Source organism: Mustelus asterias, chromosome 5 (assembly GCF_964213995.1).
Source record: "Mustelus asterias chromosome 5, sMusAst1.hap1.1, whole genome shotgun sequence".
In the NCBI taxonomy this organism is placed as follows: Eukaryota; Metazoa; Chordata; class Chondrichthyes; order Carcharhiniformes; family Triakidae; genus Mustelus; species Mustelus asterias.
In genome coordinates, this window is record NC_135805.1 from 110,201,661 (window position 1) to 110,216,840 (window position 15,180).

The 15,180-nt window shown below is 43.0% G+C and overlaps 1 protein-coding gene across 1 annotated transcript in view; it reads right to left on the reverse strand.

Moving 5' to 3' along the window:
• Positions 1-3,480: 3,480 nt before the first annotated feature.
• The window catches only part of dcdc2c (doublecortin domain containing 2C), a 124,475-nt gene continuing 112,775 nt past the window's right edge, over positions 3,481-15,180 (reverse strand). Inside the window, exons 9-10 of the mRNA XM_078213752.1 lie at positions 9,821-9,924; positions 3,481-4,041 (exon numbers count right to left, since the gene is read on the reverse strand). Coding sequence (XP_078069878.1) covers positions 3,544-4,041; positions 9,821-9,924 — 602 coding nt within the window. The 3' untranslated portion in view covers positions 3,481-3,543. The remainder of the gene's footprint in view (positions 4,042-9,820; positions 9,925-15,180) is intronic.

Here is a 15,180-nt window from a genome sequence, read left to right on the forward strand (position 1 = left end):
TGTCACTTTGCTATGAACCCTTAGGAAGTTCAGAAGTGGTGGTAAATGCCGCAGCAGTTATGAGAGGATATCTTACAGAGGGGGTTAAAAAATCAGATACTGCCCACACCGCTAGTTGGTCTGTACCCTCTACCCCCAATGCCAGGATCCTTGAGGTGGGTCTCTTGGGAAAGATTTCAGCACAGACTTAGGGGCTCTGATTCCCCCCAAAGCGAATGCAATGGAAGCATAGAAACATAGAAACTAGAAGCAGGTGTAGGCCATTCGGCCCTTCAAGCCTGCTCCGCCATTCATTTTGATCATGGCTGATCATCAAATTTAATATCCTGATCTCCCCTTCTCCCCATATGCCTTTAGCCCCAAGAGCGAAATCTAATTTATTCTTGAAATCAGACAATGTTTTGGCCTCAAGTACATTCTGGGTAGTGAATTCCACACATTCACCATTCTCTCTGGGTGAAGAAATTTCTCCTCATCTCAGTCCTAAAAGGTTTAGCCCTTATTCTCAAACTATGACCCCTAGTTCTGGACCCACCACCATTCTTTCTGAATCTACTCTGGCTAACCCTGTTTTAATTTTATAAGTTTCTATGAGATCCCCTCTCACTCTTCTAAACTCCAGTGAACATAATCCTAACTGACTTAGTCTCTCCTCATATGACAGACCCGCCATCCCAGGAATCAGCCTGGTAAACCTTCGCTGTGCTCCAAGGAGCAAAGACATCCTTCCTCAGAAAAGACCACCAAAACTGCACACAATAGTCCAGGTGTGGCCTCACCAGCACCCTATACAATTGCAGCAAAACATCCCTATCCCTGTACTCAAATCCTCTCACTATGAAGGCCAACATACTATTTGCCTTCTTTACTGCCTGCCGTACCTGAACGCTTACTTTCAGCAACTGATGCACGAAGACACCAAGGTCTCGCTGAGTATCCATCTCTCAATTTACATACATTCAAGTAATAATCTGTCTTCCTATTATTGCTCCCAAAGTGGGTAACCTCACATTTATAAGACCCAAATCAAGGGAGTGGGTCAGAGCAGTCAGCAAACGTCCCACCCTCTGCTTCCTTCTCCAAAAGAAAATCGATCCCCTCATCTTCTGTTACATTTCAGCTTCTTTCTTAAAGACCTGACCTAGAAATTCATCGGTGCCCAGTCCATAAAATTATCCTCAATGTTTTAAAATCCTTCCATACCTCTTGTATCTCTGTAACCTCCTCCAGTTGCACAACCAGCCACAACATATCTGCGTTCCTACAATTGTGATCATTTGCATATGCCCAATGTTAATCGCTCCACCACTGGCAGCCGTGCTTTCATCTGCGTAGGTTCCGAAATTCCCTCTTTAAACCTCCCCCTCTCTTTATCACTCTTTCCTCCTTTAAGACACTCCTTGAAACTTACCTTAGTAAAATATCCCAAGAGGCTTAACAGGAGTGCTACCAAATAACATTTGGCTCAAAATCAGATCGGGAGATATTCACCAAAAACCTCGCCTTCATCCGTGGCTGGGATTCTCTGGTGCTGCTGCAGTGAATGGTGTTCTGGCTGAGTGCCAAATTCTCCATTCTCGCTTGCAGCTGGGCAGCCATGGACGGAATCAGAGAATCCTGTCCATTATATCAAACTTTTGTTTGATAATACTCCTCAGATGTTTTACAAAGTCGAAGATGTAACATGTTACATAAATGCAAGTTGTTGTTGTTTTGCAAGCCTAAAATAGGGGCCTAAGCAGCCATATTAGCAAAGGCTAAATGGGCATCCAGAGCGTATGCCTGAAAACATCTGGAACAGCTGCATTTGGAATAATCAAGTGTATGTTTGACCTAAGCAATCAGCATTCAGAGGCCAACATCAAAGAGCCCAGTTTTAATGACAGGGGAAAAAATTAAAATATTGATCTGAATGTGAAGCTGGGAGGAGCAGAAGATTCTTGTGAACAATTTGCGGGTCAGGCAGTTTACTGGTCAACCTGCCCTATTACTATCAGGCAAGTAAGAGTTAAAATCAGCCCATCCTTCCCAAGGGTTTAGCTTTCCATGATAACTAAAATCAATTGATTTTCAATCAAAAGCCTTTTGCTAATCCAAACCATGATTCGTACTGTACAAACGGCATATTCACAGAGTATATTGTAAGATGGTGAGAAGTGACAGGAAAAAGTGAAGAGTTTAAATCTAAGATTGTGGGGGAGAGGTGTGTTCACAGAGAGCTGCTTCTAGTGGTGCTACTCACATTTAACCTAGAATCCCCAAGGCAAGACCATGCCACGGGCTGCTACTTGTGTGGCCAATGTGGCTGTCTTCATTGATATAACCATGGTCAACACTGTGGCACAGTGGTGAGCACTGCTGTCTCACAGTGCCAGGGACCTGGGTTCAATTCTGGCCTCGGGTGGCTGTCTGTGTGGAGTTTGCATGTTCTCCCCGTGTCTGCGTTGGTTTCCTTCAGGTGCTCTGGTTTCCTCTCACAGTGCAAAGATATGTGGGTTATGTGGATTGGCCATGGTAAATTGCCCCTCAGTGTCAGGGGGATTAGCAGGGTGGGATACAGGGATAGAGCCTGGGTGGGATTGTTGTCAGTGTAGGCTCAATGGGTCGAATGGCCTCCTCTCCACAGTAGGGATTCTACGATTCTAATTGAAGAATGATACATTTTGTGTACAGGTAGAGGCAAGTGGCATGGTCTGCCTGCCCTCTGGGAATCAACACGATCTGCACCACATAGACAAACTAATCTCTCCACTAGAAATATGCATTATAAAATGAATCAGTCATTTTGATATGTGCAGAATAAAAACTCCCAGTTGGAGTGGTAAGAACTGGTTGTGTACTGTTTATAATGTTACAGTCATCATTTTATAACCATACTAAATATTCCATCCTATAACATAGGGACAAAAGATTCCAGCCTCTTTTGACATTCCAATTCGATGGGCGGGATTCTCCGACCAGGTGAGCCCCAGGATCAGAAATTCCCGCCCAAGCTCAATGGAGTTTTGAATGGTCTGCTGGATGTTTGGTCTCACCTGCTACAAGTAGCTCGACAGGCGAGACGGGAATATTTCAGTCCTTGTCTCATTCAAAGTTTGAGCACCTCATGAAGCACCACACCCAAATCCCCGTTTGGTCATTAATTTTACATTACTAAACTATTCTTCTCTTAGTCAATGCCTAATATAAAGGCTGGAACTCTTCGTCCTGACCTGTGGCTGGGATTCTTCGGTCCCGCTGCAGTGAATGAAGTTTTGGCTGAGCGCCAAATTCTCCGTTCTCGCTGTCAGCAGTGGTGGGGGGTACGAGACCGGAGAATTCCGGCCCTACTGAGTAACAATTAACAAACCCTGCCAAATTGTATACTTTTATTCTCATAAAGTTATGACAGGTTACACAATATTGCTGCAATACCTGGGGTTTTGCTCCTTGGGGTTTAGCAGAATCTGCCTTCCTCAACTGTTCAAACAATAAAAAAAAACACCTAATGGTACATTCTTAATGCACACTCCACCACAACAATTAGCCATTGCATATTACAGTTCATGACAGTTTCTTTTTATTGCTAACCTTTTCTAACTCTGAGACTTCATCAACGTGCTCTTGTTTCTCTGCCAGCTCCTGCCATGTTGCTGATTCACGTGACATTGAATCTTTCTGAGCAGATCGTAAGCTTTTTTGTTCTGAAGTCACATCTGCAATGTTGCCATCATGGGCTGGGCTTGGATCTTCTTTCCCTGGATCCTCCTGTTCGCTGTGAAGTCCCCCATCTGTTGCTGAGGGCAGTGCATTGGAATTTCCAAGTATTAGAGTATTTCGATCAACATTATTGGGCAGGCTATCCTCTTTAGATTTACTATATTCTTGTACATTCTCAACTAGTCCATCCTCATCTCCTGTCCATCCATTTGGGTCGTTCCACTGCTCTCTTCTATTCTCATAATCGTCCACTTCATAATGGAGATCTTCCTTGTGGTTAGTTGTAGGTGTAATATCATCATAAGGTGGTATTTCTTCCTCATAAACAATTTCAGCAGGGACCTGTAAAAGACAACACATTGGTTTTTGCTGAGCTACAAATTGCATTTCCATCATCCTAGTCTCCAAGTGGAGACCCTTACAGCGTTCTCGTTAATTAAGTGTTCAATAACCTTCCGCTTGGACACGTGAGGCTAACAGGCTGCAACTGTGCAGGAAAGAACTAGTTTAGGATCTAATGGGCAATCTCTCTCTCTTTCACTCCTATTCTGTACCATACTGTACAGTACAATCTTTTTCCATTATTAGTCCTATGGTCACTGCTCCACTAAACTTTACTCCCTTGCTCCTCATAAGGCTTAACTGTGTCATTTGCCTCTTCCTGTGTTCTCACTGCTTGTAATATCACAATCCCTCACTGCCAAATAGGAACTGTGCTCACCGGAAGCAGCAGCCAGAGTTAGGGCTGCAGCATTAGAAGGACAACTAACTCCTGACACTGATCAATACAACTCTCTGCAGAGAGATTGCGGAACTGCTCCTGCTGTATTGAAATCAGTGCACCTCACATCGTCTTCGACTCAAAATCGTTAATTAACCTACCGTTCATCCTCCTCGCAGATTCAAAGTCGGTGTACAGCTGACCTGCTCCATGCTACATATCCCCACAGCCATATGGTGCTGCAAGGCAGATTAATGAGGGCCAAGTGGTACTTCCATCCCTCTGGAGCTTTTGGCTAATCGATTGGCTGCAGCTCCCTCAGACCCAGCAGTGCCGGGGGGGAGCATCAGCACCTACAGAAGACCCACAGACCCCTGGAGCTGCTAAGTCCAGGGTCTTGGGATGGGGAGGTTAGGAAGAGGGGCAGGAGAGGTAATGGGAGGGATTGAGTTTAAGAGAGGGAGCGGGTAGGAAGGGAGTTCGACCTTGTGGGGGGGCGAGGCTGCCCCATGATCAGCAAACGGCCGGTCCCGAAGACTAATCCTCCCCCATCCCCTTTCTTCCTGCCCTTTAAACAGGTAAGTGAAAAGTGAAAAATCCAGGCTGCCTATTACCACCCACATCAAACATTTCATGGTGCAGGCTGTGTATTATGAGGGTGAACTAGCTTGATAACAAACCTCATTGACCATTGATTCTTCATTTAAATATGATGGGCAGCCTGCCAATTTCAGCATACGCCCATCCCCTATATTATAAGCTTGGGGATGGGCAGGAATATGCCCACCTGTGGGAAACGGGGCACATAAAATTCAGCCCTATGATTTCAGGTCTGTTGTCAGGACCGTTCTATGGGAACAGAACCTGACCTGTATCTATAGGAGATACAGACCAGACAGAAAGAAACTAAAGGGGTGGAGAAATATGTTCCCAACCTTCTGGTTATAGTGCTGAATATGATGTTTGCTGAGTGCCCATACACAGGGGTGTCCTAACACAGGAGTTCCCTGAAAAGGTTAGCATGCTGACATGGCCTACCCTCCTCAGACCTTCCAGGAACAGGCTGAACGTCTGAGGGTATGCGTAGCATTTCATTTTTTTAAAAACTGCTCTCCCGAGAATTATAATGGTCAATCGAGACTTGACAGCAGCCAAATCTCCATAAATCCCAAATTCCAAGGCCATTTAGGAGCAGCTATGTGCCTGAAAAGATGGCAATGACTCCAGACATAGGGATTAAATGATGAAGGAACCCAGTCGGACCTGGCACGAGATACACATAACGCGCTTTGGGTGCAATGTTCCTGTTTAGTGCCTAAGCACAAAGAGCCCAGAACAATCAGCCCTGTTAATGTCCAGGAGTACAGCCCTAAGCTGTTCAACTAAATGTTTTGCTTGTGAATCGACCTTTTATTCATCCAACCAGCTAATCGGTTCACCATGTGCAAGCAATAGGAGTCAAAAAACCTCTTTAGTCAATGCCACCCAATGTGCATTTTCTTTCAACCCACAACATATACAGTTTTGTTTGATAATTTATACATTGTTTAAAATATCTCTCTCGCAAAGCCATATTGCAAAATAATCTTTTAGATCAACAAAATATGGCATAATGAAGTAATTGTGCTGAAAAATGTGTTTTCGCATGGTGTTTCTCAAATTAATTTAGAGAGGTGCTTAGAATTTAAACATTGCTTCATAAGATATAGTGTAATTTTTGAGAGACACATAGCTTCCAACAGTTGCCCTATCAATTTGCTGCACATAAAAATTCAATTAAATTTGCTCATGACTCCAATGTGAATTAATTATTAGACCATGGTATATATTTCACATCCATCACAGTCAATGCTGAGTAATATGACAGAGTGCAGAAAGCCATTTACATTCACCGTTACCAGACTACTTCATCTTTGGAACAGGGCAGATAAATTATTTTGCATGTGCAGCGAACTGAAGGGCACTTTGTCCTGGCCTAAAATAAATAAATAAGGATATAAGAATGTAAGAAATAGGAGCAAAAGTAAGCCATATACCCCTTTGAGCCTGCTCTGCCATTCAATACAATCATGCCTGATCTTCTCTCTCAATTCCATTTCTCTGCCTACTCCAATATCTCTTGATTCCCTGAGTGGCCTGTTCAACTCAGCCTTGAGTGTATTCAATGGTGGAGCATCTTACCCTCTGGGGTAGAGAATTTCTAAGTTTCACAATCCTTTGTATAAAGAAATTTCTCCTCATCTCAGTCTTAAATGATTGGCCCCTTATCCTGAGACTGTTCTCCTGTATTCTAGATGCCCCAGCCAGGAGAAGCAATCTCTGTATCCTGTCAAGTCCCTTCAGAATCTTGTATGTTTCAGTGAGATCACCTCTCATTCTTCTAAACTCCAGTTACAATCGGCTTCATTTAGTCAGCGTCTCATCACAGGCAATCCTCTCAGCCCTATCAGCGACCAATCTAGTGAACCTATGTTGTACCACATCCTTCCTTAAAAAGTCATGAATCAAATGGAAAATTAATGATTTGGAGAGCCTTTCAGATGTATTTCAGACACTTATGTTGCCTGGAAACTATGGAAATATGTCAGATCTGTTTCCACATTTCATGGAGGAGATGAATATTTGCCCACCGGGCAACTGCTCTGAAACTGAGGATGTTCTTGAACATTGTTCTATCAGCTTGTAAGCCATCAGCTTACAACAACAGGATGTGACTTACATATACTGCTGAAGTAACAGAGGTGTCTGTCTTGCTATACATTGGCTGATGATTTGGGAAATATACACTTTGCTACACACACTAATAGATCCCAAATTTACATTGACTTCAAGCGTCATTGATTAAGTTGAGCCAAATTAGCACCTTGAATCACTTCCAGAAAAATGGGGAAACTTGAAATAGCAGCTAGATCACACTTGGAGAGAAGTGAGAGGAAGCTCAGATGTCATAGTGAATCATCTGCTGTGGTATTAGTCAGTCAAATATTATACAAAAATTAATCAACTGGAAATAAACACAAAATTATCACCAGTATGTGCTGTAAAATACAATAAACTATGAATGTCAGTGCCCACTAAAGACACAGATCATAATCTACTTATGGAAGTGAAATCAGAATTCACTGTAACATATTCTTCATCCACATTACCACAACTGTATGCATTTGTGTGCATTTTTGGAAAAATGAAAACTCACACGCTCACAGAACAGAAATTCATTCAGAATACAAGAGAAGATTTGATTAATTGGTTAACTGATAATGTGTGAACCCTGGAGAAATGTCAGGATTATATTTTAGTAACTATGTTTGGAGTTGTAGGGAGGGATGAACAAAGGGTGGGCACTAGAATTTCAATTCAAAGAATCCTTTCATAATCATGACTTGATATTTATTTTTTACTCATCCTCACAATCTGGGATTTGCTGCAGGCCAGCATTTATTTCTCGGTTGTTCAAAGGATGTGGGCACTACTGGCAAGTCCAGTATTTATTGCCCATCCCTAATTGCCCTTGAGAAGGTGGTGGTGAGCCATTTGAAGTCCAAGTGGTGTGCACATGCTTGCAGTGCTGTTAGGGAGGGAGTTCCAAGATATTGGCCCAGCAACAGTGAAAGAACAGCAATATATTTCAAAGTTGGGACGATGATGACATGGGGGGCATTTTGCAGGCGATGGTGCTCCCATGCAATTGCTGCCCTTGTCCTTGTAGGCAGTAGAGGTCATAGGTTTCAAAGATGCACTGAAGCCTTGGAGAGTTTCTGCAGTGCATCTTAAAGATGATGTATACTGCTGCCACTGCATCGGTGGTGGAGGGGTGCATCTTTAGGGTAGTGGAAATGGTGCCAATCAAGTGGGCTGCTTTGTCCAGGGTGGTGTTGGGCTTCTCAAGTGTTGTTGGAGCTGCATTCATCCAGGCAAATGGAAAGTGTTCCATCACACTCCTTACTTGTGCTTTGTAGATGTAGACAGACTTAGAAGTCGGGAAGTGAGTTACTTGCCACAGCATATATGGTCTCTGTCCTGCTGTTGTAGCCATAGTATTTATGTGGTTCATCCCTTACTGCCGTTAAGAGGGTGGTGTTGGGCCTTCTGCTAAAACCATTGTAGTCTATGTGGTAAAAGACTTCCTAAGTGTTATTAGGCATCAGTTCCATAATTCCGTTAAGTGGTGATGAAGGAAAGGCAATATATGTCAAGGTGGCAGTCATGTAATAGTATTGCTGCACTCGTAATCCAGCAACTCTGGGGACCTGCATTCAAATTCCACCACAGCAGATGGTGAAGTAAAAAAAAATGAAATTAAGAATTTAATGATAATCATTAAAACATAGCTGGTTCACTATTCCCTTTTAGGGGAGGAAATCTGCCATCCTTACTTCCAGATCCACAACAATGAGGCTGACTCTTAAATGGCTTCGCAAATCACTCAGTTCAAAGGCAATTAGGAATGAGCAATAACACCCACATCCAATGCATAAAAAGAAAATACCGTGGTACATCCATGGTTCCAGTTGAGCATCTTGAGGGTTGTTGCATTAGTACCCATCTATGGGGAGTATTCCATCATACTTCTGACTTGTGCTTTGAAGGTGGTGGAAATTAATTGGACAGTCAAGACTGTCCTACAGAGTACTACTTCAGAGTACTAAAAGATTTTTCAGTAGTCATGACATTTATGTGTATGATCCAGTTGAGTTTCTGAGTAACGGTGACCTCCCGTTGTTTTTGGAGGGGTAGGGGGAGTCAAACAATAACATTGCTATTAAATGTCAATGGAGATGGTAATCCTTGTTTGGAAACAGCAGTCTCCAGTTTTTTGGATTTATTTACATATATTAACACAATTTGTGTGCACTAGCCAAACAAAAATACAATTTATTTGCTGACCAATGGATTTATTCATTTTTTAATTTTGCAGAAGGGACAATGAGCTTCCAATTTAACAGGATATTGACCCCTACATCTGCCACTCACCACAGAAAGATGGTGAATTCTCAGGACTAAACAGAGCAGAGGTAGGTAAGTGAGTTTTGTTAGGGAGAGCTCAGACCCCATTCAAACATTAGGTTATTCTGATACAGAACCCTATCTAACTGTCAGGTATTGCAGAAGGGAACAAGGATATAGATTCTTCAAACAGACTGTTTTGAAAAATAAATTTGGTTAAATGGGTAATCAAATGTATGAATGAGCTATTGGAGAAAGAAGATTAAAAAAACTTAATTTAAAAATGCTTTGAAATAATTTATTGACAGACCCAACACCATCTTGTGAGACACGGGAAATTGTTATCTTTCTATGCATCTTCTAACCTTCATAGGCTGCATCTACAAAGTATGAAAAAAGACCTCTGTACATATCAAAGAATGGCAAAAGCTACAGTATTGCTTACATTCTAACCTGATCAATAGGTAGATCCACCCTCATATCTGCATCTTCTCTCACCTCAGCAGCACCTTGAGTTTCTTTCCGAGTGTCTTGAGCTTTAAACACACCATTGTCTTCTACATCAAATAAACATAATGGTCACCTTGTTGCATATGCACTTACATAAACCTTTGCATAACGAAAGTATACCATTTGTTACATGAAAGACAAAAGTGTCAGAAAAATTAATGCCCCTTTAAATGTAGACCATCGAAATGTTGATGTTTATCAGGTAAATTTTCCAAAGCAAAGTCACCCTTTCAATACCTGCACCAACTCATCACCAGAATGAATCTCAGCCCCCATAGTTCTGAGTTCATGTTGACTTCTTTGGTAAAATATTCCAACAAAATTAGATTACATAATAATGGGATGAATTCTACTGAAGAAAGCACCAGCCTCTGTGTCATAAGGAAGTGTGACGGTACTGTGCCTTTAAGAAATGGATTTTAAGCATGTTTCTCTGCAGGATGTTTCCAGCAGGCCCTGGAATTTGTCGGCACCATGATGTCTGCAGCCAGTGTATTTTATTGTTACTGAAGCAGTGTAATTGACAACACGTTTATTTTTAATCTGGACAAATACAGTGTTCTGTGGTTTTAATGTGTCCCTTGGAATTGCTGAGTGGAGCTTGACTGAGGTTGATTGACAGGTCATGTCATGTAGCTAGGGACATCTATGCTTCACAGAAAAGTCCATGTTTTAGTTTTACTTCTCAATTGCTAATGGAAGCTGGTGGGAGAAAGCAGTGTCTCTCTCTCTCTCTCCGGTGGCTTTCTGAAAGTTCCAAGGCTGGGGAGCCTCGGAGATTTGATCCAACATTCAAAGGACCAATTCACATTGGTGTTAAGAACTGCAAATTGCTTTAGTGCTAACTTAATCTGAAGAAGGGTGTACGTTTATGGGGTTGCTTTACATTGGAACAACAGAGATAGCTACATGTTAAGGACTATTTTGTGTCAAGTTTAAGTCTTGTAATTGGTAAAAGTTATGCTCATTCTTTTTATTATATTTTAACTGTGTCCTTTTTAAATAAACTTTGTTTGATAAAAGCTTCCTAACGGGTCACTTGAATGATACTTGGAGTGAAACACCTTCTGCTCACCCATGCCAAAATCAAATGTAAAACTTAGGGTCTAGGCTAACTTCACAAACCACCTTGGAGTTTCTGCCCTGGGTCTTAACAGAGATTGAGAAGAATACTATTCAAGTAACCTGTCCCTTGAGTACATTATTACTCGACTGTAAGCAATGCAGACTTGCAGTCCATGTTCCAAAATTTACACTGTGTGTTTGGGTAACAGTCTGATTTATCGGACAACTGTTGTTTCCAGAAGGATCACCGCTTGTTTGTTTCAGTAAATACCCACAAATTTTGGGAAAAAATTTCCAGCTGCTGTACCCGTGACGGTTGGATCATTTCTACTCAGTGAATACAGGAAAATTAGGCAGGGCGGATACCATTCCCTTATTAAATCGAATGGATGGAAAATTGGGTGGACTTCATACCATGCTTGCATTCCTCCCAGCCTTTTCTCGTATTCACCGTGCACAGGCAACCCAACATTCCCAGGTGCAGGAAATAGAAAACTTCGCTCTGTCTTTTGAATCCATGGAAATACAGATATTTTAGTTGCTGATGTAATTCTGACCAAAACTCTACAAAAATGCAAAATATGTTGATCCTGTATTTCCTCCTCACACTTCTTCCCAGCATAATTTGGCAAGGTACCTTCCCTAATTTGACCTTTGCTTAACCCGGCAGTTTCTTTAGATTCAGCAGTTTGAAATGTGTTGTTGAGACCAGATCCACCAGATAAGAATCAGTGTTCCAATCCAAAATGTTGTGTGCACAGTGCTGTGGAGCCTTAACCATCTGTAGAACAATTAAGAGGCAGTGGAATTGAGGAGATGAACAGGAATTTTTTTTACTCATTCATAGAATCATAGAATCCCTACAGTGCAGCAGGAGGCCATTCGGCCCAAATAATCTGCATCAACAACAATCCCACCCAAGGCCCTACCCCCATAACCCCACGTATTTATCCTGCTAATCTCCCTGACACTAAGGGACAATTTAGCATGGCCAATCAACCCAACCGCACATCTTTGGAGTGTGGGAGGAAACTGGAGCACCCAGAGGAAACCCACACAAACACAGCGAGAACGTGCAACCTTCACACAGTCACCCAGGGCCAGAATGGAACCCAGGTCCCTGGCACTGTGAAGCAGCAGAGTTAACCACTGTGCATGGGATATGGCTTCACTGGTTAGGTCAGCATTTATTGCTCATCCCTAACAGCCATTTCTTGATATCATGTGGAAAGAATCAAATTTGCTGGAGACTGACATTTGTAACGCTGGGGATCTCCTGAGGAGACTGAGATGGATCATCCACTTGGCATCCTCTGGCTGAAGATTATAGTCAATGCTTCAGCCTTCTCTTTTGCACAGATTTGCTGGGCTCCTCCATCATCGGGAATGGGGGTATTTGTGGAGCCTCCTCCTCCAGTGAGTTGTTTAATTGTCCACCACCATTCACGGCTGGATGTGGCAGGACTGCAGAGCTTAGATCTAATCCAGTAGTTGTGAAATCACTTAACTCCGTGTATAATTTGCTGCTTATGCTGTTTAGCAAACAAGTAGTCCAGTGTTGTGGCTTCACCAGATTGGCATCTCATTTTTAGGTATGCCTGGTGCTGCTCCTGATATGCCCTCCTTCATCCTTTATTAAACCAGCGTTGATCCCCTGGCTCAGTGATAATGGCAGAGTGGAGGATATGGCGGACCAAGAGATTACAGTTTGTGGCTGAGCACAATTCCACTGCTGATGATGACCCACAGTGCCTCATGGATGCCAAGTCTTGAATTGCTAGATCTGTTTGAAATCTATCCTATATAGCATGATAGTGCCACACAGCATGCTGGAGGGTATCCTCAATGTAAAGACAGGTCTTTGTCTGCACAGGGACTGTGTGGTGGTCACTTCTACTGATACTGCCATGGACAGATGCATCTGCGGCAGGCAGGTTGGTGAGGGTGAAGTCAAATATGTTTTTCCCTTTTGATCGTTCCCGCATCACCTGCTACAGACCCAGTCTCGCAGCTTTGTCCTTTAATAATCAACTTTCCTGCTCTGTGGTGGTGCTACCGAGCCACTCTTGATGATGGACATAGCAGTTCCCCACCCAGAGTAAATTCTGTGCCCTTGGCATCCTCAGTGCTTCTTCCAAGTGGTGTTCAGCATGGCAGGTACTGATTCATTAGCTGGGGTGGGGGAAGGGGAGGGGGGGGGATGGAGGGTGCTACATGGTAATCAACAGGAGGTTTCCGTGCATGTTTGACCTGATGCCATGAGATTTCATAGTGTCCAGAGTCAATGTTGACGATTCCCAGGGCAATTCCCTCCTGACTATATAGCACTGCGCCACCTGCCACCACTGCTGGGTCTGTCTGTCCCTGGGACAGGACATACCCAGGGATGGCAGTGTCTGGGACATAGGGCAGGATTTTATGGCCTCGCTCACCCCAAAACTGTAAAATCCTGCCCGAGGTCAACGGACCTTCCCATGCTCCGCCCCTCGCCCGCTCCAATTCCCGTGGCAGGCATGACATAAAATTCTGGCTATTGTCCGTGAGGAATGATTCTGTGAGTATGAGTATGTCAGGCTGTTACTTGACTAGTCTGTGAGTCACCTCTCCTAATTTTGGCACAAACCCCCAGATGTTAGCATGGAGGACTCCACAGGGTTGACAGGGCTGGTTTTGCTGAGATTGATGCTGGGTGGTCCACCTGGTTTCATTCCTTTGAGACTTTTTAGAGGTTTTGATACAGCTGAGTGGCTTGCTAGGCCATTCTAGAGGGCATTTAAGAGCCTACCATGTTGCCATGTCAGGTGGAATTACAGGTCACAGTCCTTTTTCTGCCAATTCTCCAGAAGTTAGGCCACATGGGGGGCATTAAACTGAGGAACATCAGCCCCTTTATCTCACAGAATGAAAAGTTTGTAACCTCTGTATTAAGTCTTGTGAAATCTTGTGTGTTTTTTTCTCTGCCAGTGTATTGTGAATTTCCGGATTTGGTAGCTATTACGAAAAGCATACCAGCGCTACTGCTTCACTGTTTCTATTGATTGAAGAAGGAAATTTTTGTTAACTTTCAGAGACCATGAATAATAAAAAGGAGATAAATACAGCTCACCAAAGCCTCATATTGATATCTAGTTTTCAACATAGGAATTTTAAAATCACCTAAAACAGGTGAGGGATCGATATAAAGCCTGTATTTCTGAAATTAGCGACTGAACTACTTATTAGTTTAAGGAGAAAAGGATTCAAGTATTAAGCCCAACGGTTCGAGACATCAAAATTTAATTCCAATCATGTCACAATTTCTGGTCTCTTCCTTACATCAAATGAATGAGTTTAATCAAATCTATCCTGTGCTTCAAATTAGAGAGCCACCCACTACTGTATCATTTCACCTCCAGGGACAAATAATAACTTAACACTTGTTGTCTCTTTCTTTCTCTTTATTTGAACAACACCTGTATTGAATACGGCATTGACTGTGGACATGGAGAAGGCTGGTGTCAGGAACATGCCTCCATCTTTGTCTATTTTTTCCACTTTCCCCTCCTCCTCTGACAATGTTGATATGCCTGGCTTATAAATCAATGGGCTCGGATTGTGTGTTATTGCGCAGCTGGCCATTAAACAATTAAGGGTTGAATACAAGTTCCCTTGGAAACAGCAAGGGCCTTCACAAGTGGAACTCATTGCCTGAGCCCTTTATATGGCAGGGAAGGGTCTGCAAAACTATTATTGAATCATAGAATCCCTACAGTGCAGAAGGAGGCAATTTGCCCATCGAGTCTGCACCAACCACAATATCACCCAGCCTCGATCCCTGTCACCCACTTATTTACCCTGCTAGTCTCCTGACACTAAGGGGCAATTTATCATGGCCAATCAACCTAACCCGCATATCTTTTGGACTGTGGGAAGAAACCGGAGCAACTGGAGGAAACCCACACAGACACGAGGAGAATGTGCAAACTTCACACAGACAGTGACCCAAGCTGGGAATTGAACCTGGGTCCCTGGCGCTGCGATGCAGCAGTGCTAATCACTGTGCTGATGTTGGAACTTATGTACGTAGGCCATGGTGTAGTGGCTTTACTTTATGTTTAACAATAAGTACTGTTCCTTTCCAGTCGGGCTTCCTGAGTTATTACACAGAGATTGCCTTTCCACTTTAAAATATCACAATCTCATTTTATTGCTCACGGCCCAAGAAATGTACAAGTGCTCCTTTAATCTCTACAAGGATG